The sequence below is a fragment of the Rhamphochromis sp. 'chilingali' genome, assembly GCF_963969265.1.
Source record: "Rhamphochromis sp. 'chilingali' genome assembly, chromosome: 9".
NCBI classification, from domain to species: Eukaryota; Metazoa; Chordata; class Actinopteri; order Cichliformes; family Cichlidae; genus Rhamphochromis; species Rhamphochromis sp. 'chilingali'.
This window is the reverse complement of record NC_137936.1, coordinates 24175313-24202985: the sequence shown is the minus strand read 5'-3', so window position 1 is coordinate 24202985 and position 27673 is coordinate 24175313. Positions and strand designations below refer to the sequence as shown.

Here is a 27673-nt window from a genome sequence, read left to right as displayed (position 1 = left end):
TTTTCTGGGTTTATACACTGATGTGCTTCCTGATAATGTGTCGATTGTGGATGGGAGGATATGGCCTCTCATCCGTAATCATTGTAGCGTTTGCATTGACACGATGCCAAGATTTTTCTCCATGCCTGGCCTATTTACGCCCCTTTTCCTCCAGCTTTGTTACTCAGCCCTGTTCTCAGGAACCTTCTCTAGGTGTCCTTAATGGTATGTTGGCAGTGTTGTCCATGGTGTATGCGCCATATGTGTGTGCCTGTGTTACTGCATACATATGTATGAATGAGAAATGGGAGTAAAGGCCTCCTATGTTGCTGTTGTTATTGTTGTTGTTGGTGTCGACGCCTCACTCATCCCCGTGAATGGACTGCTTGGTCTCAATAGAAGAGGGGCGTTCATGTGGGTTGGGTCCATCATTCATTTACTTCATTCATGTCCCCAGGGAGGCAGAGGGGGAGTGGCATACATTGGCATAGCATTAACGCTCAAAGCATCTCTGTCTGTCCTTTGCCTCCCTCTGCTCACACTCCCTCTGCCTCTCATCATTCTCGTCTCTCACTTTTTCTCCTCTTGGCACAAATGGCAAAACAGTCATTACTCAAAGCTTGGCTATGATCCTGGGCTTTCATGTTCTGTAGGATTTCATGTTAGATGGATTGATGCTCCTCTGGATCTTGTGCTTCACCACACTACAATGATGGAAGACCACAGACAGCCTTTCAGGAACCTTAGAAGAGGCAGCACCTCTTGGCACAAACACAGAGGCACAAACTATTTTCCATGGCTGACAGATTTAGTTTTAATGCGGTCAGTTCAGCTGAGAATCAGACAGAGGAAACAAAAAGTATGATCTCCAATCCAAATGACGCTTCGTTCAAGTGTTATCGTATTTAGAAAGCATGAGATGCTTCGAATTCATTCGCCTGTGGCTCTGATTACACGAGTGCCATTAGCAAACAGGATTGGTGCACAGTGTGAAATTTACCATTTCACTACCGTGGCGAGATTACACCGTCCTATTAAACCTTCTGTTCATGCGTATTCACAAATCTTTGCAAGACATTATGAGCAAATTAGACCCTAAAAGCAACAGGATCCTTGTTTGCTTTTCAACATTTTTTGCATGGTTTGGTTTTTAACTGAATTATGTTTATTTTTGCAGTGAAAACTAAATGGTAAATAGATACTGGTGCTTATATAGTGCTTTTCTGCTCAATTTAAGCTCTCAAAATGATTTGTTACTACAAGCCTCATGCACACACATGTGCTTTTTTTCACTACCTTCAATTTTTTTAACCTAACATTCACAGACTTACTGAATCCAGAGTTGCCCATGATGAATCCACGTCTTGCCCACAGATACTTTGACATACAAGTTGAAGGATCTAACCACCGACCTTTTGATTAGTAGACGATCCCAAGTCACAACTGCCCCAAAACTACTGCTGTATGTGTAGTCAAGCTGATAGTCAAAATGTAGCACATGGGAGCAGCAGATCCCTGGGTTGAAAACTTGCTGTCTTGCTCTTTTCCTCAGCGCCTGTCCTTATGAAATAAAGACTCAAATACCCCACAAAATTACAATGCTTCAGTTCCACAGAGAAGCCCAGCATTTTTACAAACACACAGAGTTGTCCAACAGGAAGTTAAGCCTAGTGGGTATTGTGGACAGCAAAATGAAATTTCTGTGTAGTAGACAAGATATAAATAATACAGTATGGAGTGCATGAGAAGTGTAATTTTTCCCTTAGGATGATAGCTTCCTCATGCTCCAGTGCTTCAAGGATTTTAAGTGTTAAGATTGCCTAATATAACCTGAGTGAGTTATTTTTTTTTATCTGAAAGTGATAATGTCTGTAAAGGTTATCTCAACGCTAAAGGTAATTGGAAAGGTCATTGGGGAAAAAGCACTAAGAATATTTCCTCAGTTATGAAAACACATAAATTGTTAAGATAAGAAACTAGCTGCGGGGATTATGTATTGCCTCGCCTACCAAATATGAGATAAACTGCGCAGCATACACTTATTGTATCGCAGTAGTCTCTTGACAGCCTATTTTCAGATTCAGTTTAAATATCTTTGTTGCAAAATATTTTTCTATTGCAGGACCCAGTTGCATGACAATCAAAAGACTATCCCTCAGCTCTTCCAGCTCTATCATGTGTGAGTGCTGCGGATGATTCACTAGTTCTTCAGATGATCATAACCAGACTGCTGGAAAAGCTACAAGAGAAAATATGGCAAGCTGCAAACAAACAAATCTCAGGCACAAAAAAAAGAGAAAGAAACTTGTCTGCCGTTCAGATCTGATGAATGAAAAAATGATAACGAAGACAGGAGATGGGAGTGCGAGTGGGTGAGAGGGGCCACTCATAAAGGAAAAAAGTCTCTCTCCATTCCTGATGTAGAATAGTCTGTGTTTGGGTTCCTTATCAGTGCAGAGCGGATGGCTAAGCACTGATTTATGACAAGGTATGACAGTGCAAGATAAGAGCATTTTTAGCCTCTATGTGTCTGTGCAATCATTGGCCTCTTTCAGCACCCCATGCAAGGAGGGATGGAGGGTGACTGTGACCAGCATTTCCCACTGTCACGCAAGGCGCCTCCTTCCAACTGATAAGCGCCCTACCTTCCTCTCATTCTGTGTTGCTCTTCGTGTTTCTCTATCTGTCGTCATCGTTCTCCTATCAAAACGTGCTTCCAGCTAATACTTTCTTTTGTTAAACATGATGGATGTAAAAGTGCAGACAGCAGTATGTATGCTGCGACATATGAGCCTAAACCCAAATAGCTACGAACCACTGAATTTTAAAGCACAATGTAATGTGCTGGTGGAGGCTTAACTGTGTCATGACTGCTTAACTGCTGAAAAGGTCATTTCAACATTTCTTATCTACCTCCACTGCATACTAAATCTCACAGAGCAGAACTGCCAACAATAACATACCAGAAAATTCTTCACCATTTTCTGATCCGTTGCATCCAGAGTTTTGTTCCACATGGTGTATGTAATTGATAAAGCTTGCAATTTGAACACAGGCCAATCTCACTTGCCCATTTCATGCCTGGAGTGCAGTAATTGCTGCACGGCATTGACACAAAGGTCTTATGTGACAGGCCTTGATGTGGGCTGTGTAGGGCAGACAAGTTATCTTGTATCTGTTTTTTCTATGATTTTATCCATCTGTTCTCCATTCCTCACTTTGAACTCTGCCAATTTTGATACCTCTGCCTCCTATATCTGCGAAAAATCTCACCATTCAGTATCACAGTTTCACTTGGGAAACTTCGAATGAATTTGAACCTAACCGTAGCTATTCACACATTGTTTGAGCTCTGTTCTTAAACAGACACCCCCTGAATGCTGACCCTCGTGGTCATGGGTGGGAAAAAAAGGCCACAAGGGTCACAAGGTAGGATGTCCCAGCTGTCTATCAAACATAAAAGCTGCCAAATTACCAAGCACTGGTGTTTAAAAATTTCAGAGTGTGTGCGCCAGTCCGCAAGAGAAGCAGAAAGGATCGTGAATTACACAGACAGACAGTAATCTATAGGTCTGTCAGCCTGTCACTCAGCCTGACCTTGGATAGCTTTACTTTAATTGCAGGGTGGTATGAGAGAGTGGGGCCCACCTTCAGCAGACAATTCACTTTATCCATTAAAGATATAATGGCTGCCAACGTGTTTCGTCTTGAAAGACATTTTCTGCTTTTAAAGCGCATGTTTAACCTGCTGGAATGTAAATGATCATTTTTAGCCTGTAATTATTTTCTGCAAGGCCCCTTCATTTTTAAATAATCCAGGTCTTCCACTTCAGAGCTTAATATTTCTGTAGTCACATGTGGAAGTTGATATTGCTTGTAAGAAAAAGGTAACACTAAAGCTCATGGCATTGAAATTCACTGTTTGTCTGTGAGAATATAGTTCCACCTGTAGTCCCTGCTGCAACCGTGATGTATTTTTGCACTTTAAAGTTAGGATTAGCTCTCCTGCCACTGTGTCATTTTGTTGTCTTTGCAGAGACCCTTTGTAAACCACAGATGCAAAACAAGCATGCATTAATAGATCTCAAAGATATCCCGAAACCGAGTTATTTCTAAAGCTTCTGTGGCTCTACGTTTCTTTCAGTTACCCCTCCCCCCTTTCTGCTCCTACTCTCCTCTCCCACATTCTTACTATAGCCTATGTCTATCATACAGGCGCTAAGAAAATATGAATACCCCTGACTGATGGTCATCATCTCCCACTTTGTTTTCCCCACTCATCTCCTCCTATTTATGCCAGATAGACTGACAGACAGCAAGTAGACAGTTAACATGGATGCTCTTTCACTCACAGCACCCAGTCAGCTAATTCTCACCAGTTGGCCTTCCCTACTTTCTTTTCTTCCCGCAGCTCTCACCAAACTTTCCCGCTGATCTCATTCAATGTCAGAATCAAACCCCCGTGTGCACGCATGTGTTTGTGTTGATGTGAGCCGGCATTGAATCTCTCTAATGCTTGCAAATGTACTAAAATCCAAAAAGGGTTAGTGTTTAAAGGGTGACGAACAAAAGATGATTGATGAAAAGAGGCAGTGGGATGCTAGACTCAGTGATAACTGCTGTTGTCTGCAGACAGAATATAAGTTTGTCTGAAGTGTCAGTCCTTGCATAAAAGCCACAAAACATAAAAGAATCACAGAAGTGAAGGCTGCTGGACTTGGTAGACACACAACACAGAATCAGACGCACAGAGATATAGTTGCTGCCTCAATTTGGTCTTTTTCTCAGGGGGATTTAGTTATAGGAGATATTTGGTGTAAGCAGCTTAAATCAAAGAAATGAAACGCTTTAAAACAACATCAGGCATTAGTGGGGCTCAACTACTCTCGCCTCGGCCATAAGAAGAAGCATAATATTGTTTCTGGGCTGCTCCTGAGTAAAAGAAGCTCGGGTATTACCTATAAAAACTGTTCAGGGAATATATGTGTATGTTTGAGTATATGTTCAACTTTCAAGAGAATCTTTGCAGGTTAATTAACTTTTTTTTAGCCAATTTTGTTGTTTCAGTACTTGTACTTGGAGGCAGAGTTTTGTTTTTGTTGTTTTTTTTCCTCTGAATGTAATTATCTTTATAGTCATCTTGTGGGATCAATGCCATTGATCTGCTGGTTGACCAGTGCACAGTCTGGCCTCTAATGGAGTGGATTACTGGAGGAATGTTATATTTGATTCGTCTGGGAAAGATCATCTCTTGAGGGAGTGTTTTGAAAAATCTTGACCTTCATGGAAGTTTCAGTCAATAATTGCTCGTAGTGGCAGCCCATAAATATTTATATTTATGGGAATATTTTTGTAATATATCTCAATGTAAACAAATGATCATTTATCAGTGTACTCCAATTCTAAACGAGACATGAATGTCAACAGCAGCTAATATCTGGTGAAATAACTATTAGAGAAAAATTCAGGAAGATCCCCAGATGTCACTGGTGCTCATCCTCTTGGGGATGTGTGGAAATTTCTAGAAAATTCAATGAATATTTCATCCAAAGTTGAGATATTTCATACTGATATTGACTGGCCAATAGAATACCATTGTCATACCCAATGCTATTCTGCTACTGTCAAATAAATGGTGTCAGTAGTCTGTCAAGAATGTGACAGTGCAACAGATGGTGCGGGAAACATTTACAATGATATTTCCTTTAATTGGACCCTTTAAGCTGGCTTCAAAAGGACACTAAGGTCTTATGAGCTACCATGCCTGCTTCTGCCATTGCACCAACGCGTAACTCCACAGTTTCTGAGAACAAAGCCTGTCAGACAGCTGAGGAGGTCCAAACTACAGCAGCCCATCGGACGACCACACCACACCGCTCAACAACCAGCCGCATGATTGTCGAGAATTATCTGGTTGTCTTTTGCCTGTCATGCAGCATTAGTGCACAAGGCTGAACTGGGGATGTGTGGTGACACGTACCTGGTCGGGGGTAACCCCGCTATTGTGTAGCTGTGACGTGGGGTCAAGTGGATGTATGCAGCAGCAGGGTATGTGGCATAATGTCAACTGAGCTGACTCAGATGGGCTTCTGGCACTTCCACATCAGTGGGTTGTAGAATGATCATTTCAGAGATTTTGGTGGCCTTGAAGCTTGGCCTGTCTGATCATTGGGGTGTAATGACAGTGTTATGTTAATATTACAAAGTTTTACTGATCATCTTATTTTACACAATCAAATATCATAGTTGGTGAGTAGCAATAAAAATACATTTTATGTTCTTTTTTTTGTTGTTTTTTAATAAAAATGTTAAAACTTGTTCAAAAGGCCTAATGTTATTAGACATGCCACTTGAGAACCCTCTTTATACATCTAATTTAAATGGGTGAAGAACAAGAGTGACAGCAGGAGCAAAATACATCTTCACTGAACACATTTCCCGAATTTCTCTACCTTTTCCACCTGCAGCATGCTGGGTGCCAAAGAAAAGAGAAAAAGATTCGGCAGAAAAAAGGCATTTGTTATCTCAGTGGGCTGGTATGCAGACAGAGGCTAGTGGATACTAGCAGGATCAGACAAGCCAAAGAATATGAGAGGTGTTTGAGGAAGCTTGTTGATAAATGAAAATGGCGTTAAGCAGGAATGATTTAATGTAAATAGGGGTGGTATAGCTGCTATAATATATTTACTAGAGCTGTATGCATATATCTTTAAAGAATTCCCACATTGTTCTGGGTGGTGGGCAAGGCTGATGGAAATGTTCAGTGTGAAGAAATTGTTGCTGGATAGAGTGGAGAGAGTGGACAGCTTCAAATACCTCGGAGTTCACATCACGCAGGACCTGTCATGGTCCTGTCACATCAACACCGTGGTGAAAAAGGCCCGACAGCGTCTCTATCACCTCAGACGCTTGAGAGACTTCCAACTGCCCTCCAAGGTGCTCAGGAACTTTTACTCGTGCACCATAGAGAGCATCCTGGCGGGAAACATCTTAACCTGGTTCGGGAACAGCACCATGCAGGACAGACGAGCTCTACAGAGGGTTGTGCGGTCAGCTGAGCGCACCATCCGCTCCGAGCTCCCTGACCTGCACTCAATCTACAGCAGGCGGTGCTGGACCAAGGCCAGGAAGATCGTGAAGGACCTCAGCCATCCCAACAACAGACTGTTCTCTCTGTTGAGGTCAGGAAAGCGATTCCGCTCCCTGAAGACCAACACAGAGAGGCTGAGGAGGAGCTTCTTCCCGCAGGCGATACGGTCTCTCAATCACACCACCACATAGTACTGACCCACACATATGGTTCTTACACACACACACTGGACATTCTGGACATTGTTTTTGCACAACACTGGTCACTATATTCTTCATTTCCGGTTAATACTTGTACAGCTGCTGTTATTGTGTATATATTTATTTAGATTTAGATTTCTTCATACATTCTTATATAGTTCTATATTGTGTATTGTGTATTTTGTTGTACAGTTATTTTATTTTCAACTTTAATTTATATATTTTATCTTATTCTTCCCAGTTAAATTTACCCTTCATTCTAATTTGTGTTGTACAGTTATTTCATTTTTAACCTTAATTTATATTTTATTCCTTCCTAGTTAAATTTACCCTTTTTAATTTTTCATATTTATTTCCTATCTTATTCATAGCCTTTCCTTTTTTGTTTTCTTTAGGTCACGAGCAGTTGTCCAAGCATTTCACTACATATCGTACTGTGTATGACTGTGTACGTGACAAATAAAATTTGAATTTGAATTTGAATTTGGATGGCAACGTGATAAATGATCTTGAGATATTTGTTTACATGTCGCTCCTCTCTGGGAAATGATTTGGTTTCATTTTGTAAATTAAAGGAATAATTCAAAAGTAATTTTCTCAAAAATATGAATTTAAAAGTTCATTCGTTTTGATCCCAGCTGATATAAATTGTTACATTGTTTATTGGCTTATCTGGACATGAATTAAGAGTTTTTCCAATTGGACAATACTACAATGCTTGATTAATGCACAAAACCCTTTTTATCAGATTTGTAATGATATTTGTGGTGTCACAAAAGACCGTCAGTTCAGAACCTCAAATAAGCAGTGGTTTCCTGTGACCTCCAAATCTGTCTGACCACCTTCCTCTGTGGACGGTGTGGTTTTTAAACAATGCAACACTGTTTTCTCCATTCCCCCTGAGAGACAAGAGTCCCGATTTCTACAGCCGCTAGATATTTTTGTCACTTACATTAAACCTTTAGGAGGATTTGCTGAAAAAACTTGTGCCTGCACCTTCCCACATATGGCTGCCTGTGGAGTGAACTGGATTTCCAGAAGAGAAGAGGAATAAAGTTTCCAGTTTCTGTCCAAGATATTAAAGTTGGACTACATCATACCACGTGACCAGTTCATCTGATGAGGCTGACCACCACCCAAGGGATTGTTCACCAATACACTGTTTGTTTAAGCCATAGTTTCTTAGATGCAAAATAAATAAATAAAGGAAATGCTAAAATGAGTCTCCATAAACAAAAACGTAAACACAAACTTTACCTGGGCAATGAAGGAATACACTGCTCTGTTGACCTTATGTTGCCACAACAGGTGTGATGTGTCCAAACCCGCAGGAGGGTCTTGCACTTTGACGCTGGTAGTGAATCTTTTGGTCCTTTGAGTTGTGAGTTAGGGCCTCCATGGATCATTCTTGTTCAGGTGCATCTCGTGGTCAATAAGATTGGGATCTAGGGAGCTTGGAGGCCTGTCTGCCATAAAGGAGTGTGTTTATTTTGCATCAGTGTTTACGTGTTTGGTACCTACCAAGAAGTAGACCCCACATGAATGCCAGGACCCAAAGGTTCCCATCAGAACATTGCATGCAAGATGATTAATGTTAATCACTTCTAAGCGCTTCACTTAGCCGTCAGTGTTTTTGTTGTTGTGGCTGATCTCTGTGTATTTGTGCTGTTTGTATATTGTTGATGAAGATCATACTTGCTCATTACTTTGTTGACTTTTAAGTCTCTCTTCCATCTCTTGTTTTTTAACTAACCTGGCAGCGGAGGTCCTAATCAGTGTTTGTGTGTAGCTGGGCAGACAATCAGGGTGTTTTCGTCCTCACTCCAACTCATGATTAGAATTGAAGAGCCTCTGTGTGCCTTTGTGAGCTTTGTTTTTGGCCCTGAAGCAGCTCTAGAGGAGTCTCAGCCTCTCTGCCTTGGCTGTACAGAGGAGCTTTCATAGAGTTTGACTCAGAGTTTCTATGGCTCTCTCCTGCCTGCTTTGATAAATGGAAGTTCTTAGGTTTGCTGTCAGCCTCCTCTACCCTCGGGACTCCTCCTTCCATTCTCACTCCTCTACCGTAACATTTGCTGTTGTGGGTGAAAAATCACCATAGGGAATAGAGTAGATTCTCAGTGCTTGACTGAGAGTGGAACACCCGGAGAAGGTAGAGGTGGCAGTTGTCCCCAGTAGACCCTGAGTCAACACTTGCTGCTAATGGTCTCTCTAAATTTACCTTCTAATTACCCTCCTCTTATTGCCCCCAGCTAACAGCATACTGGCAATAGCCTTGCAACACAAGGAAGCCAAAAGACATGATGGAAATTACACTTTGTTCAGTTCTGGCTAAAGTCAGCAGGAAGGGAACTGATCCACTGACAACTTGGCTTGAGAAAGATGCAAATTTTCCTAATCAAATCAAGAATCAGGAAAAAACTATAAATAGGAATCAGAAGATTCCTTTGAGAGATCTTTATACATCTGGCTCTGTGTTAGTGCAGCTGACAAAGAGGGAGAGTATTTATTCTAAGTGCCAGGCCAAAGGTCAGCCGGGGAGAGGAGGATTTTTCACTCATTCACACCCGCTCTGTCTCATTATTCAGCCCTCTCCATAATCCTTCTAAACTAGGTTGTCACCACTGACCACTGCCGCCATCCTGACCAGCCCGCTGCAAGCGATGGCACAGCTACAACAACAAACAGCTTTATCACAGCATAAACACCATCCCAGCCATACGTGTACACAAACATTCGTGCATACAGCAGCCAGCCACAAGAGCGCACAATGCTATGGCATAAAACCGAAACCAAAGTAAGGAACAACCAGTTATTTTCTTTAAAATCTAGAGATTAGCGTTATAGAGGAAGAGAGTCAACAAAATTGTGCCCTCCCCCATTCAGACTTTTCAATATCCCACCTCTCACCGGTCCCATCCTCTTTAAGCACCCCACCCAAACATCATCATGACCACCCAGCTCTGCTGAACGTAAGGAGGCCACTGTGAGCTTTCACCACAGACCCCTCATGTCCTTTAACCTTTCACCCTCAACTCTGCTGAGGACAGCTGTCTGTGGCACTGTGTACAGAGAGAAAAGCCAGCGTTCTGGACCGGGAACCGCCTCAAGCGTTTGTATTGGTTATTTAAATATGTTTCAATCAAAACTCTTACACTGTGTTTTAAAAAAGCCTGAAGTTATTTTTGCTTTTCTTTAAAAAAGAAAATCAACAGTAATAACTGATTGATGTTTGCTGTTCTGTCTGAGGGTTCAAAAGCCATAAGGCAAGTCAATCCTCTTCAGTCTCTGGATGTAGTTGCTCTTGTTTCTGATCACGTCATATAGATACCATATAATGCAACTTTAACAAAGGTCAGGTTTGTGGACCAGATACAGAGAAACTGCATGACCTTTGCTGTCAGCTGAACCAGGGATCTTCTTCTCCCATGTGCTTTAATTAACCTTTTCTGTCATCTGTAACAGCAGAAATAGATTTGTTATAATCTCTCATTTCCACTCAGGAAGTGAACTTAAATCAATCTTTCCCTGCCTTCGATTTGTGCAGTGGGAGACAGGTGTCTCTGATTTGATGTGAGGATCAGAGAGCTCTACCTCTTTCTCTGTGAGCACACACACACACACACACACACACACACACTCGCGCGCGCACACACACACTAATACCGTGTATCAGTAGCAGACAAGCATGAAGAGCATCTGAGTGACAGCATCCGGAAGCTCTAAGATAAGATGTAATCTGGTGCCAATTATTTCTCCTTGACAGGCGCAGGTAAGCAGCAATCAGCTCCAGTGACATGTGTTGTGAGTCAATAGACCTTACCCCAAAGGGTGGTGAGAGGCTGATTATGAGGTTCTGAACTGAGGCAAACACGAAAGACAAACACCAAGTCGGGTTGAGCTGATAAGCATTCCCACCGCTGTTCAGATGCTCTTTTATCCCCAATGACCTCTCCATTCTGTGCAAACACACAAAGATACACTGGCCCCAGACATTCAGTATTCACTTGAGAGATGCACTGAATGAAAGAAAGTCCTAGACTGCATGCGTCTTCAAGCAGATTAAAGTCTTCGAACCTAAATGGCAAGTGTGTCAGTGTTTTCCGAAGTAACTCTGCTAATCCACAGCTCATTTTTATTTATTTTAGAACTAGATATTTTCTTTAAAGGTAAGCTTGCTCAAAAAACAATGACACTTCTTTTATCATATCTGTATGTCACACGGGCAGCAGATGAGTTTAGCTAGTGAAACGGCCTGAATTCCAGTATGTTTGTTATGTGGCTATAAGCGCACAAATAAACATGCTGTCGTTGTTTGTTTAATTTGTGCTCAAACAGCAACACAGAATTTTTTTTGTTTTACTTTAAGTTGTTTGCTGTAATTTGATGTTGAGTATGTACAGTGTATTCCTCCTTTTAAAACCACTTTTTGTTTATACGGCGATAAGGTAAAGTGAGTATATGTGGACATTTAGTGGTTCATCGTGTTGTCAGCTTGTCCTAAATGTGGTATCTCTTGGATGCCTTGTGGGAATTTCCTCAGATTTAGCATAAACATCCACTTGGACTCAAAGATGAAGAAATCAGAATTTGGTGGTCAAAGGTCGGTATGACTTCATAGTATGTGTTTGGCTTGTGCTAAATTTACACAAATCTAAAAAGATTAATAAAAGAAAGAAATGATGGCTTGTTGCATCCGATGTTCAAAGGTCATGTCTTAACAAAATTCTAACTGGCTAGTTGGGATGTGCAACCACACCACACTAATTCTAGTGGAACATTTGACAGTCACAGACAAGCTAGTTTCCTTGCTTGCAGTCATTATGCTTAATTACTATCACCATACTTAACAAATGCTTACCAATGAAGTTGATCATCCTATTGGGACTCTAAACAGGTAAAAGTGAAAGAGTATTTTCAGTAATCTTGCACAACTTGGATTGTCGATATGGTTACAGAAAAGCAAGTTCAGCTGTTCATAGGGTATTAATTACAGTGCTAGTCAAGGGAGTTTTACAGACAGTCTTATATATAAAGTTACTTTTAGGGACACATCCTTGCATGCTTGGCTGCAGACAAGCTGCAACAAGGTAGAACCACACCTTTACTTTGGAGAATGTGAACATAAGTAAATTTGGAAATTTAGACCACATGCCATGAATGCCTGGGCAGGTATGCGGGATTTTCTGTTGCCTGCTCCCTCGTACTAAGTGCAGATTGATTGTGAGGAAGGGGCTTAAGCTGAAAGAGGCATTAAAGAAGCAGTAGTGGTGTCTGTGTGGTACGTGTTTTATTATCTATTTATAGATACAAAACAGGGGTCATTTATGTCCTTTTGAGGACCCTGACTAGGGTTGATCCAGGAACAACACACCATGGTACAAATACTGGCCTATAAAAATATAAAGTATATAAAAGCCTATATACCTTAGCTTCAAAGCAGAGCAGAGGGATCACATAGGTGACTAACTAAAGGATCAGTTGACTAGTCTGTGTTATTCACATTTCTGCAGAGTCGATTGAGTTTTGTTCAACAAACTGAAGGCAATTAGAGAAAGGTCATAGAGAAAGAAAAAGACAATGTTCTGCCTGCCTGACTGTCTGGTAATTATTACAAAGACCTTGCTGGGAAGCTGGGTGATATACACGAGGTTCTGTGGTCTTTAAAAAAAAATGCAGGACCTGGTGCACTATCATTGCACTTGTGCCCTATCATTGCTGAATGTACCAGCTGGTGGTAAATTCAGCCATTTAATTCCATGTTAAATGCCTGTTTTTGGTTGTTTTTTGGAGCGTTTTTCTTTGCTTCAAACAACCATTTAGTCTGAGCTCCTTAACACACAGGAATGCTTTTTGAGAAGATGAATTTGTGCTGACAATAGAGTGTATGTGTGGTTCGAGGTGGACTGTTACCATACTTCACCACTAATCTCACCACACCTCAGGCATTATTTCAAGGTAAATGTGTTTTAGCGTGTCTCACCTTGCAGGGATGTAATGTTTCTTCTTTGTGAAAGCTTGCCACGTCATTTGCACCGACTAAAATGTCAGGATGAGAGGAGCCAGTATACTTTAGAAATCTCACGTCGTATTTTGAGTTGAGCTGAGTTCATTCACAAGCTCAAAAGAGAGAAACAAAATAAACACGACGACGTTAAACTGATCTACTGAACTTGCCATTTTCTATAAATCACAAAAGGTGATCACGTATTGCTTTGAACATAATTCTCAAATTTTCAAGTCAAACAGATCATGAAGTTTTACTAACGGAGTTCAGATGGTGCGGTATCTTGAACCCACTTTGTGTGCTGTCCTAATTGTTGTTAAGAGTTTTTAATTGATGTCATATACTTTACCCCATTGCTCAGCACAATAACTGAGATATGCCAGAATTTAAAAAAGAGAATACTGTCATTTAAGAGTGTTTTAGGCCTGCGAGTTTTAACTTTGTGCAATATAGATATCTTATATCTGATTTCCAAGAGTTTATAATAATAATAATACATTTTATTTAAGGGCGCCTTTCTAAAGCACAAGGTCACCTTACAAAGAGAAAAAGACATCAATGAAGCAGTAGATTAAAATAGATTCTAATAAATTAAAATACAGAAACCAGCAAAATACAACCACAAACAACAAATTAAAAAACAGAACAAAAACATTATTTGACAGCAAGTAAAATCTGTATTAATTTAGTTAATTTTTACAAAAGAAGTGATTTCATCCACCATTTCAATCTTTGTTCTATTTTAGCTGAAGGAGCTGTAGTCCTCATGTAGACAAACATCCACAGCACATGGAATGAGTCCGAAGTGCTGTAGATGTTAGGATGCTGGTGATGTGTAAGTGACATGTAATCTTGGACAGGTACCTCAGTTAATATCTGTTAAATCATGGTTCCCATATTAATACATGTTGAGTTTTCCCAGTGCAGCTTTTTTAGTATACAATTGACTGGTCATTTTCCCCACATCGGGATTAATTAGGTCACTTCTGACAGGATGAAATTTGATTTGCTTTGGGGTGAAGCACATCGATCCAGTGATCCTGGATGGGAGATTCACAAGAGAGAAAGATGACAGGCTGTCAGATACTTGAAGCTGGTTGCTATTAACAGGTGATATGTTTAGGCGAACGTTTACTTGTAATGTAGTAGGTTGTCTGTCTGTCTGCCCGTCTAGTCTGGTTTGCAGTGACCTAACTGTCTGATTTATGGCAGCCGGTCCTCTCCCTTTCTGATGCCCGTGCATGTAGATCTGAGTGCAGAGGTGATAAATGTGGGGTCACGGCTGAAGTTCCAGTATCGTTTGACTGCTGGGCTTGCCACAGCAGATAACAGGCTGTGTTTAGTTGACTAGCAAACGAAGATGGAAGATGTTTATAGAACAAGTCTGGTGCTCGACTGTCTTAGGATACTATCTATGTGTTTGTGAGTGCGACTTTTGCATGAATACAGTAATCCTGGATTACACATGGCAGTCTTTCCTGGAAACCCTCAAATACACTGAAAAAATCAAACCTCAGAAAATATTCATCTTATTTCTGATTTAATGCTTTTTCAGGATTCGGGGAACAGAATAAACTTAAAAATAAAACCCCTGACGTGTACTTTCACCACAGCATGGCAAAATCGCATATCGGGGTTACTATTAAACTGTTTAATGTGTTTGGAGGCATCTTATGAGAATTACATGGGTGACAGGCACGTCTGTTTCTGTTTACTACCCGCGCACCATGATGCTGCACCGTGACTGCAGCATTTCACAGTTTCTGAAGGAGCTCAGCAAACCAACAGCGAAGAAGCTCTCTAGGAGAGGATTCATGTCAGTATTTCCACATGTCCCGTGCAGGTGGAGAACTTCATGCTGTCTTTTATTTCCCTAAGTAAGACTTTCTTCCTCGGTCGGGTTAAGGAAAGTCGTTATAGCTGCCATATGGAGTCTTTTTCATCTCCAGTGACTCTTAGATTTGGCTACACAGAGCATAAGAGCATTTGTACGGTCCCATTAAAGTGGAACCTGAACAGGCCTTCCATGGGATCCTTGGGCTTTCTCTACAAACAGAACAATCTTAGCTTTCACAAAGCAAATTCTGAAAGACAAGAGAAACAGATACACTTATCAGAGCTGCTCCAAAGATAATAAGAGGATCGGGGGAGGAATCTGCTTTTTGTACAGCAGCACTGAAAGTCACATTTTCACACCACTGAGCCTCCCCGTGCAGTATGTGAGCCATCAGTTTAATTTCAAAATAGATTTAACAGCGATATGGAGGAAAGTATGCTGCGGTGTTTTGCTTCCCAGGGAGCACATCGGTTCATTCGTGGCTAATTCACCAGGGGAGATTGTTACAAAGTCTATCATCCCCTTCACAGCTTGTTACAACTGAGGTTCAGACTCCACGGCCCTGAATGTTATCAACCATGTGGCCTGTTGTAATAAACAGCGTGGTATTTGACTTCTTACTGTTCCCATAACTTGTGACTGATCTTTTGCGTCTCTCTTGCCATTCATTTAGGATTCCCGTGAGTTATTTTTTGTCTGCTTGCTTTAGTCAAGCCCGCCGTACCCATATTTAGTCTGACCATAACCCCATTATGGCAGGATGTAATTGAGGGGTAAAAACATAATCTGTAAATTAATCTTGGATAGTTTGATGGTAGGCTTGGCATCATTAGTATGTTGCCATGTCTTTAACAATAGAATACTTTGTGTGTTTGTGCGTATGTGTTCCAGAAAAAGGCAGCCGACACACAATTCCTGAGACTATGTCTGTGGTTTGGGTTTTCTAGTTTTATTGTGTGTTTTTCTACTACAGTAATTGCAGGTTCAGTATGAACAAAAACATTTATTTTTGCACTTTTTTTGCCCCTTTATAGAGCTGAAGTCTACCGGCACTGCTCACCACTTCTCCTTTTTGCTGAATTCAACCGACTATCGGATCCTTCGCATGGACGAGGACCATGACCGCATGTATGTGGGCAGCAAAGATTATATACTCTCTCTGGATCTACATGACATCAACAAGGAGCCTCTCATAGTAAGAAAGTTTCTACCTAAACACTGAACTGCCCAAGCTCGGCATGGGTTTACAGCTAACCAGCTTGTGTATTTTTCACTGTCAGATCCACTGGCCTGTTGCCCCCCAAAGGAAGACTGAATGTGTTTTGTCAGGGAAAGACATCAATGTAAGTATTTAAAAGAAAAAGCAATTCTGACGAATGAAAAATCCCAAACATTTTCTAGTTTCATTTATAAAAACTTACTATTGTTAATTGATTTTCATCTAAATACTGAATTTTTGGTTGTTGCAAGTTTTCAAATCAAATCATCAGTGCTGAAGGCAGACTAGCATCATACAAGTGATAGCTTCTGGAGACACCGTGCTACAATTATCCTTATAATGCATTTAATGTGGTTATTCAGTAGCACTCAGACTTCAGCTGGACTTCAAACTGAAATTTAAAAATTCAGATTCTACACTCTGTTTATAAAGATGGCTATATGGGTATCACACTATCACAAGTAAATAAACACTTTGTTTCCAGGGTTACCCCTGTTCAAATTTAACAGTGTGTTTTAATCCTGTCTTTTTTTGGTGATGCTCCCAATTTTAATGTTGGACTGGGGTTAACAGAGGACATTTTCAAGCTCCTCCAAATGTGTGACTGGTTATGAAGCTCTTATTTACTGCCTCTGAATCCCTGATAGCTAATTGCACACAGATGCCACCAATTTAGCTGAAGCAGGAACTTGAACCTTGCAAAAAAAAAAATGCACCAGTCTAGAAATGCCAAATTATTATCATTATTTTCCTTTCTTTCCACACCGTAATCATTTTACCTTTTGTTGTTCAGACAAGCTTCCAAAATGAATCGGTCACTGGAAGCCTCAGACCCATATGAAGTCTTAAAAGGGTTCAGAGACATTCAGACATCTCCTTGCACCTCCTGTGCAGCCCCCACAAAGAAGGGATGGAAACTCATCATTGAAATTCATTTAAAAACCAGATTCCTCTCCTTTGATTTCGTTCACACGTTGATCCCCCTCCTACCCTCAAACACACACATATGCACTTGTTTTATCCATGCTAGGGGTGAGAGACGGCACAGTCAGGGTGCACCAACAGTTTGATGAGGCTGTGGATAATAATCCTTCTCTTCCTGCTGGTATAAAGCTCAGGCAGCTGTTTATCCTACTAGAATGTTCATTTATGCACGTCTGGTGACCCACGCCTCCAAGCACCTCTGGCTACATTGGCCTATGTATGTTCATATGCGCCTGTATCAGCTTCTGTGTATGTGTGTGAGGGGATGGGTTTGAAATTTCATCAACAGAATAAGAGAATAAGAGATAAGACCGGCTACTGCAAGACATCGCAGCAGTCTTGGCCGCTCTTTAGTGAATGACAAATGATGACAATTCAGAAGCAATTCAGAGGGGATGTTGGTTCAGGCAGGAGGTCAAAGGCAATCAGCCCCACTGTGCTCTCTGTGGGGGAGCACAACTGTGCACTGAATGATACACACAGGCCCGCATGCGTAAACACACGCACAAAAACACATCCTCTGAAACCTCTGACTTGTGCATCTGTCATGCTGTTAAAATCTGCCAAAATGGCTCATCCCCCATCCTGCATACAATCTTTTTTATCTACTTGGTTCATCCTTTCTTTTTCACCAGCTGTCACTAGCAGAAAACATGACAGACAAATCTGAACAGAGCTTATCGGCTTGAACATTTCTGTAGTTGGAATTTTGATTTGGTGGATTGTGACCAGGAAGGCAGACAGCTGGTCAGGCAAACAGATTGGAAAAAACCTAGAAAGCACAGAGCTGTGCTCACTGAGAGCACCTCTTTGTCTTTAGTCCAAAAAAGGAAAACATTGGCATTGCTTGAATTTCGCTACTAAGAAATTAAAATTCTAAATTCAGGCCAATCAGTGTTGAGCTTTTCACATTTTTGGCTTTATGGTTTGTCTAAAAAAAAAGAAAAAAAAGAAAAGTTAATTGGATTTCAAAACCTTTTCATTTCTTCCCATTTTTTCATTCAAGCACTCTTATTTGCTCTAACCAAAATCTTTCCCATTTGTCAAATTTGACAGAACACTGAATTGGGTTTAACCTCAATCCCTGAAGCAACCACACTTAACATCGCAGAGGCGCTGCTTTCCTTGGTTTCAGCCACACACTTAAATGGTGTTTGGAAACATTTTCCCTGTGAGAGTGTGGTCCGATTGGAAGCCAGAGCCAGCCTGACACAGAGAGTGGAACAGCGCTGCCAAACAAAAGCCAGCCAGCAGAGGAAGTGATAGATGTGATGTTTTTAAGGCAGACAGAGGAGTTATTAACCATCAGTAGGGCACTGTATATTAAGCATCTCCCTTTATCTACTGCATTTTCATTATCTTGTGCTGTCTGTGTTTTGTTTTGCTGTCTCTCAGGGGGAATGTGGTAACTTCATCCGTCTGATTGAGCCCTGGAACCGGACCCACCTGTATGTGTGTGGGACAGGCGCCTACAACCCCATCTGCACCTATGTCGACCGAGGACGCAGGTCACAGGTAACCAAAGACACAGCCAGGCATCCATGGAGACATTTTGACCTCTACTCTCTACTTCCTAAAGAACCATATCAGTCGATCAGTCTCAGGTCAGAGACGCTCCTCCTGCTCTCGCGCTTTAGTTTCATGGGCTTTGCTTCTCTTCCATAATTTTCTGCGTATTAGTTTTCATCGATTTGCACTCTTTCACGGTCTGGAGGACTCAAAGAAAAAAGCTTGGTTAGACCTCTCCAGATCACCATTAACATTACAAAGTTGAAGTTGGTAAGGCAACAAATAAGAGCAGCTAAGTGCTGCTGCTTAGGGGCCATTGAGGCTATAAGCTTCTCTTACCATTGTGAATATCACGATGACACTATATCTATAGAAAATACCTCTGCTTGTGGTCCTCCATCCCCACCCTCACCTGTTTATACACTGTGGCCCTGTGGCCTGTCTTGCTGTCTTGCTGAAAACCTCTGAAAAGCAATCATTACTGATGGAGCCTCTCATCCATCATCAGCCTTGTAGCTCACCCCTCCCTCTGTCCCTTCCTCCATCCCTCCCTCACTCGATGGCCACGCAGAGCTTCGGCAGCTGCCTACCCAGTTATAGTCGACACACTTGCATTCACCGCTCTGCCTGTTTAGTCTCACTGTTCAAATGGAGGGTTCAGATTTCAATGTAAAGGTCAGTCTGTCTCTTGTCATTCAGTTTCTCCCCTAAGGCCCAAACGCTATGTTACTTCACACTGTAAAGATTTTTCTCAGTAACAGTAGATGTAAACAAAAACCAGTTGTTCAGAAATTCGTCCCCGTCTTATACAAAGGGCTTCACACATTTTTTAATCCCCAGTTCATGCCCAAACTTTGTCCCGTAACTGCAAACGTTTTCCTTTAACTGCATCAGCTTTTATGCCTTTTCGAGGCGGCTTCACAGCTTTCTCTGCAGGCTGATGAGCTCCACATCAAAAAGTGTAAAAAACGTGAACATTTAGTTTGGTTGCTAATAACAGTTACACTGTGAACATGCGTACACGTATTTTCTCATATGTTGATGTAATTATATTCAGTGTATATGTTGTTTGCGATTTAATGTGTTCTGTATAACCTGCATGCTTTACAGCTGCGTTTGCATGTCTCTGAGTCTAATCGCACATGGGTATCAAATGATCAATGCCACTCATCAGGCTCTCTTCGATCACCTTTGACCTCCACTTTGACCCACTCACATTTGTATTTCCATCTTTAAGAACTACTTTTTTTTATTCGACTTCTTTTGTCCAATCCCTTTTTGCTCTGACATATTTACTCTTCTTTTTATGTCATGGTCGGCATCAGTTGACTTTAATCTGGGATGTTGTACGTCGGTAATGAGATGGCCATTGTGCCATGTCTCTGTTTTTAGGGGTTCCACTACCAACAGGCATCCCAATCTGGAGGGAGAACAAGTCGAGCAGCAGACTACAGCGCTACATCACAGCCTTTGGAGGCGAAGGTGGGCTGAAAGTTTTGTAGAGTTTTATGCCCACCTGGAGTACTTTTTTTATTAGAGTTGGGGGAAATAATAGGGGGAAAGCATAACTATAAATAAATTTCTTCTTTTAAATATCTTGGGTTATCGAGGCAGCTTGCTGAACTACTGAGCCTCCAATCAACTCTGCTTTCAAAACTGAACTGAACGAACAAAAAAGTTCTGCATCCTGTTAATGACTAGTATTTTTTTTTTTTTCAGACCTTTATCTCCAGTATTAAGCAGCAAATGTACACAAACAAAATATGCGGGGGGAAAAAGTTCCCCCTTTCACTAAAGTTTTCAGACAAATGCACAAAATCGTTGACCCAAACCACGGTTGTCATCTTCATTGATTTACGCAAATGGTAGCGTTTTCATCACCACACACATATTTATGAGTCATACTGTATCTTGTTACTAAAAAACAATATCCAAGCTCAGGTTACAAACACAGCTTTACATCTTTTTTGCCTTACATATTTCCTACCTGTCAGACATCATCAGTGAGCTTTGAAGTGCCTGAATGACCTCCGTGTAGACATGTACCCAGTGTTGACACAGATGTTCCAACATGTCCTCTTGCACTGTGGAATAATGAATTCTTGTTTGAGCCACTAACATGAGAAGCATGGTGGATGAGTTTTGAACTGCTGTCAGCGTTTGCCTCCACCTCGCCATCGACTGATAACCGCTTTTGCGCACTACTTGTTCCCATTAGCAGAGCCATGTAAGCTGCCTATAGGGTCACCACTCACACTTAATCATTATTACCAACTTAACCAACTGATCACATTAGTTTGATGACGCCATTGCCTTTTTAAAACTTGTAAGTCTTGTAAAGTAAATGATATAGCCAAACTGCCCCCCCTCCCCACCCAAACACACACACACACACACGCGCGCGCACGCGCGCAAACAAAAAAAAGTTCCTTAAACATAATAAATCTGTTACCATGTGGTTAATGTTTTTCTTCACCTTTTACCATTACAGGAATACATTTTCCGCCTTGAACCTGGTAAAGTGGATTCTGGGAAAGGAAAATGTCCCTATGACCCTAAGCTGAACAGCGTCTCGGCTTTGATCAGTAAGTATCAGCTTTTGTTTTTCCTTCCAACGACGTGTGCAGGCGTGAAAGACATAAAAGATCTGCAGTTTGTGTTTGGTTTGTATTGCTGAATGGGACTACTGGTGATCACTTTGACACTGCAGCGCTGTGTTACCGAATTTTAAGGAGACTTGACGGTTGTGCATGATGTGATGATAAACCCTTTTAATTAGTTAATTGTTCATTTAAAAACAAAAAAGGGCAAATAAAGAGAGCTTTTGGGTTTTTTTCTTTAGATTGTGTTTAAATTAACCAGTATTTCAAAACTAAACACTGATTTTAGATTCACACAAGATAGAGAAAGTCGATAAATGATCACATGTACACAAGTAAATTAATTTACTGATAACCATCTCAGTCATTAGTCAGTCAGCTGTTTCAAGTCTAAGCAGGTCTGCAGATACGTGGTCATTTAGCTGGTCAGATGGACGTGTGCGCTCTCATGTCAGTAGGTGGTCTTTTGTTACCAGCTGCTTACAGGTGGTTAGACATGGCTCCAGGTCAGCGACCTTCTGCCCTCTGTGTGTGCATGTGCTCAAGCGTGCATACGTATGCGTGAAGGACAAAGGCGGAGAGCGTCTCTCTCTCTTTTGCTGTGCCATGTCAGCTCAGTTACAGCTGACCCAAGCAAAACTGTAACACCAAAAAAATCATCTAAATGTCGTCTCACATAGTTGGCAGGGCAGAGGCATACCGCACTGACACAACAGGAAGGTGGAATTTCCCTGGTTTAGGATTTAGGTGGGTTTTTTTACACTACTGCTGTAATCAAACCTATACTGAAACCTATACTGAAAAAGGACAATCTTGACAAGACACAAATGAACAACTACAGGCCGATCTCAAATCTCCCGTTTTTAAGTAAGATCATTGAAAAAGCAGTTTCCCAACAGCTCAGTTACTTCTTAAAACAGAATAATTGCTACGATGCCTTCCAGTCAGGTTTTAGACAGAACCACAGCACTGAAACCGCTCTGACAAAAGTGTTTAATGACATATGTCTGAATACAGACAGTGGAAAAATGTCAGTCCTAGTTTTACTGGATCTCAGTGCAGCATTTGATACAGTTGACCACAACATATTACTCAAACGACTGGAGAACTGGACAGGTCTTTCAGGAACTGTACTAAACTGGTTCAAAACATACGTAGAAAACAGGAAATACTTTGTATCAATAGGTAACTTCACATCTGAGCAGACAAGTATCACATGTGGAGTTCCCCAAGGTTCCATCTTGGGACCCCTTCTGTTTAACATCTACATGCTCCCACTGGCACAGATTATAAACAACAACAAAATAAACTATCACAGCTATGCAGATGACACACAAATATATATCACAATGTCACCAGGAGCCCGAGGCCCTGTACAGGCTCTTGGTAAATGCATTGAGGAAATCAATGACTGGTTGTGCCACAATTTTCTCCAGCTAAACAAAAACAAAACTGAGGTAATAGTCTTTGGCGCCAAAGAAAAATGATTACAGGTCACCAGAGAACTTCAATCTATAGATCTAAAAACCACAAACCAGGCGAGAAATTTGGGTGTAGTGATGGATGCAGACCTAAACTTAGAAAAACACATTAAGACAATAACAAAGTCAGCTTACTATCACCTCAAGAATATATCAAGGATAAAAGATCTGATGTCTCAACAGGACCTGGAAAAACTAGTCCATGCATTCATCTTTAGTAGGCTTGATTACTGTAACAGCATCTTTACAGGTCTACCTAAAAAATCAGTCAGACAACTACAGCTCATTCAGAACTCTGCTGCTCGAGTCCTCACTAAGACCAAAAAAGTGGACCACATCAGTCCAGCTCTGAGGTCCTTACACTGGCTGCCTGTCCGTCAGAGGATAGACTTTAAAGTTCTGATGCTGGCCTATAAAGCTCTGAATGGTTTAGGACCAAAATACATCAATGACCTCCTGACCCAGTATGAACCATCCAGATCCCTCAGGTCATCTGGATCCGGTCTTTTATCAGTTCCCAGAGTCAGAACCAGACACGGAGAAGCTGCATTCAGCTTTTATGCTCCTTATATCTGGAACAAACTCCCAGAAAGCCTCAGATCAGCTGAAACACTCAGTTTATTTAAATCCAGGTTGAAGACTCACCTGTTCTCAGCTGCATTTGAATAAAGCACCAAATCCACACTTTAAGCTTAAATTTCAAAACTTACATTTAACTACTGATTTTATCTACTGTTCTGATTTTATCTGTTTTGATTTTATATACTGTTGTTTGTTTGTTTGTTAATTAGTTAGTTAGTTTATTTGCTTGTTTTATTCAATTTTAAATCATGCTTTTTATTTGTTCTTGTTTCTAATGTCTCTGTAAAGCACTTTGAATCACCTTGTTGTTGAATTGTGCTATACAAATAAACTTGCCTTGCCTTGCCTTGCCTTACTGTTTCACAAGCTATGCCTCCACTTCACTCCTCATAAGGTTCACAGTATAGAAAGCAAATGCTCCAAGTTTCTGCTTTTTTTTCTAGGTGCTGCACAGAAAGTTTCTGTTTACGCCGAACATGTCAAATCTGACTGGCTTTCCTTGATCTCTAAACTATACGCCATGAATCTGTCTGATGTGAAGTTGACTTTCTAATTGCAGCTGTTCTTTCAAATTTCACTGATTAGCCCAATAAGCACGAGTACAGTAATTATGAGAATAGCATTTTTGTCTGAAACGTGACACAGACACCTGTGAGCTGAGTTTAATCAGACTGAACATGTTTTAATTTGGCACTGTCCTGAGTTAAAATTCCTGCCTTTGAATGGCCACATCTGCCATGCATGCCATCAGTCAGATGCTGGGGAAATCTAGAGGGATGGCGTCACTTTTTAATGAAGTTCTGGCATGGTAGATAGCATGTTCTGTATAACGTGAAAATGTTTTCATCCATCATGACTTCACCTTGGCATTTCATCTGTGATTGACAGATGGAGAGCTGTATGCAGGAGTGTACATTGATTTCATGGGAACAGACTCGGCGATCTTCCGTACACTGGGGAAGCAGACAGCCATGAGGACTGATCAGTACAACTCCAGATGGTTAAATGGTAATGTCTCAACTCACAGCTTGTTCTGCATCCAGGATTTTCCTTGACTCATTTTGCTGTAGACCAGTTTTTATTTACTCCTCAGTTTCTTAAGATCATTACTGTAATGTTTTAGGTTACCAAGTTAAACCTTGGGGTTAAATACCATCCTGCTGATAGTCAATTGAGAATGTTCCCTTTCCAGTCAGTTTCAGTTGACTGAATGATCAATTGACTCAAAGCATGCCATTCACTACACTAACTGTTCACTGCATGCCTGCAGCAGAGTCTGACAACAGGGTCAATAGTGTAGTTGCAGGAGAAAATTAGCGCAAGTCAATAATGACTCAGAGTAGCCTTTGCTTTGTGAATGAACTGTGATTGGCTCAGTGACATAAATGCTGTTCGAGAGCTTTCATTTGATATGGCCAAATCAGTCACAGCATCCCCCCCCCACCCCCCTGAATCCTGCAGGCTCCCAGATTTTCCTCTGACCCTGTTGCCCTGACAACAATCCCCTGGCAGTGGTTCACTGAATCGGGACACCTGAGTCCTGCTAATCAGCCATGTGAGATGTCACAGATATCCCCCCTCCCCCATTACATGGTTCCTGGTTATCCCCCCTCCGCTTGGTTTGGTTTGTCCTCATTTGGGACCCTGGTCTGTCACAGTGGGGAGGGGCACTCTGTGTTGCGTGTCCAGTGTTGACCCAGTGAATCAGCCAGCGGGAGCAAACTGTGATGCCATATTGAGCATTGTTACTAGGAAGAAATAAAGGGACAAGTTTAGAGTGTCAAAGTGCTGTTTAGTCTTTAGGCTGCTGTTATTTTGCCCATAATAGTATTAATAAAAATAAATAAATAAAAGCATTTTATTTCGAAGGGTTAAGCTGTTGAATGAAACAAGATTTTCAAGGTCTCAAGTATTTTTCTTGATAATTGACAGCTTTCCTTGTTTATCTTAAAACAATGGTCAGGTACACGTGTAAACTAAAGAATACAAAGTCAACATACAGCCATGGTCAGAGGCAATTTTGTGTGCGTTCAGGATGTCCCTCTTCTTTTCTCTTGAATGCTATTAGGAAGCTTTTTGACATTTGGCACAAAGGTTCACGAGGACCGAAGGAACTGATTTGATTTGGTGGTCAAAGGTCTCTGTGACCTCACACGGCACATTTGGCCACAACTCAAAAATCTGCACGTGATTTCACAAAATGTTTAATGGGAGGCTACTTTTAGTGTGACATCATGACATTTTGAAAAACACTTTTGTGGCTGTAAAGAGGTTTTAAATATGTTGCCTGCACACATAATGTATTTTCCAAGACTTGTATTGAACATTTTCTTTCCTTTTTTGTCTACAGATCCCACATTTGTTCATGCACACCTCATTCCAGACAGTGCTGAAAAGAATGACAATAAACTCTACTTCTTCTTCCGCGAGAAAGCATCTGAGATGGGCCAGAGTCCCATGACGCAGTCCAGGATAGGGCGGATCTGCCTGGTGAGTTATCACACCAGTCATCAAATTTAATGCTTATGTGTCTCCGTAATGGTTAGTTATGCTCTGCTGGCAGTTTGAGGCCCATAAAGGAAGTCCCCCATGATCATCAGAAACTGTTTTCTGACTAATAATTACTATGTACAACAGAGTGATGCTTAGCAAAGTATTTGTCATTTGCCTCAAAGGCCAAGTCTGAGATCCTTTATTTCTTTTCCTCAGGGTGAAAGGTTTGAAGAGCAGGGTTGACTTTAATCCACGTCTGTAGGCATACAGAGACATCTTTGCAAAGCCTGTGTTTAATTAGCATTGTAGTGTTGTAGACACACAAACAATTGAGCTGTGTTCAAAACTTTCAAAGCATCTGCACGTAGACTTCAGAAAAATGCATCTGAAGGGTTCTGTGTTTGCAAGCTGCATCCCTTAAGTGTGTAATTCAAAAGAGATGAAAAAACAAGACAGTCTAGCTGTTCTAGGAGGCTTAGAGCTAAATGCTACTTTCAGCATCCTTACAGTCTCACAGTGTTTGGTTATTTTTTCTATAAACAGTTGCTGTGTTTTTCTCACATCTTGTGTGTTAACAGTCTTGAATGTTTTAGAGGTTAAATAAGATTATATATATCCTCCAAAAAGATTAAAGTCAAGTCAAGTTTCTGGACGATATTAATTGAAACATTTAAAGCACACAAGAAAATTGGAAACTTTTTTTTCCTTGTAAATGTTAGTAGATAAAAACGAACATTAAATTTTATTCTTCTAACCCCTAAATCATTCTGACTGTGAAATGCACTGATTTCATGTATCATCCCAGTTCTTTGCCTCAGTAGCAAAGGTTTTCTGACCGCCTTGTGAAGACTGGCCAAGCTAAAACATAAAGCTATGTCTTTATTTATACAGACCAGTTGTTCCAAACAGCTGTTGGTCAGATATTGCTCAAGCTCATCCCGTTGAGTAATTTTTGGAGCAGTGTGAGAATGACTCCCGCGTGTCTCTGCTTTTCAGAACGATGATGGTGGACACTGCTGTCTGGTGAACAAGTGGAGCACATTTCTAAAGGCTCGTCTCATCTGCTCAGTGCCCGGAGCTGATGGCATTGAGACACACTTTGATGAACTAAGTAAGTTGAATTATTTCCCAGGATCCCTGACCCTTTTAGAGCTTCTCTGATGCTCCCTTTCATCTCTGGATTTTGAACACCGCATCGCGTCACCGGTAGTCACTCTAAACCTAAAATTTAAGTTTGCATATTTAAAAGAGAAATGAACCATTTTCTTTCTAAATGTGTCGCATGTTGCATTTTACAGCTCAGTTAACGCAAGTCAGGGACCGTATAGTGCATTTGGTAGGAGTTAATGTAAAGCACATAATGAATGCATCGCTGACCTCACAGAAACCCTGGCAGATGGAAAGTGAGAATTCTTAAATGGCTGCGTAACCGCGACTATTCAAAACAAGGCCCTGCAGATGGACTTGTTGTTGACAGATTCCGTATCAACAACTTCATCATTTGTAGAGTTCTCTTCACATTTGCTTTGCATACTTTCTCCATGATGTTAATCCACATGTACTCGGCATTTGGTGCGGTGCGTGTGGGCCAGCAGCTTACTGTACTATAGTCCGGGGACACATCCAGCAGCATTTAGCACATCTCTTCTTACGTGCTGCAATAGCAGGAAGAATCCCCGAGAAGCTGCAGCTTTA

At 41.1% G+C, this 27673-nt stretch overlaps 1 protein-coding gene across 1 annotated transcript in view; it reads left to right on the top strand.

Annotated features, from left to right (window-relative positions):
• The window catches only part of sema3fa (sema domain, immunoglobulin domain (Ig), short basic domain, secreted, (semaphorin) 3Fa), a 48856-nt gene that overhangs the window by 11950 nt on the left and 9233 nt on the right, over nucleotides 1-27673 (top strand). Inside the window, exons 3-10 of the mRNA XM_080890469.1 lie at nucleotides 16145-16305; nucleotides 16391-16453; nucleotides 18709-18828; nucleotides 20215-20304; nucleotides 21314-21407; nucleotides 24374-24493; nucleotides 25836-25975; nucleotides 26975-27089. Of these exons, the coding sequence (XP_080746595.1) occupies nucleotides 16145-16305; nucleotides 16391-16453; nucleotides 18709-18828; nucleotides 20215-20304; nucleotides 21314-21407; nucleotides 24374-24493; nucleotides 25836-25975; nucleotides 26975-27089 (903 nt within the window). The remainder of the gene's footprint in view (nucleotides 1-16144; nucleotides 16306-16390; nucleotides 16454-18708; nucleotides 18829-20214; nucleotides 20305-21313; nucleotides 21408-24373; nucleotides 24494-25835; nucleotides 25976-26974; nucleotides 27090-27673) is intronic.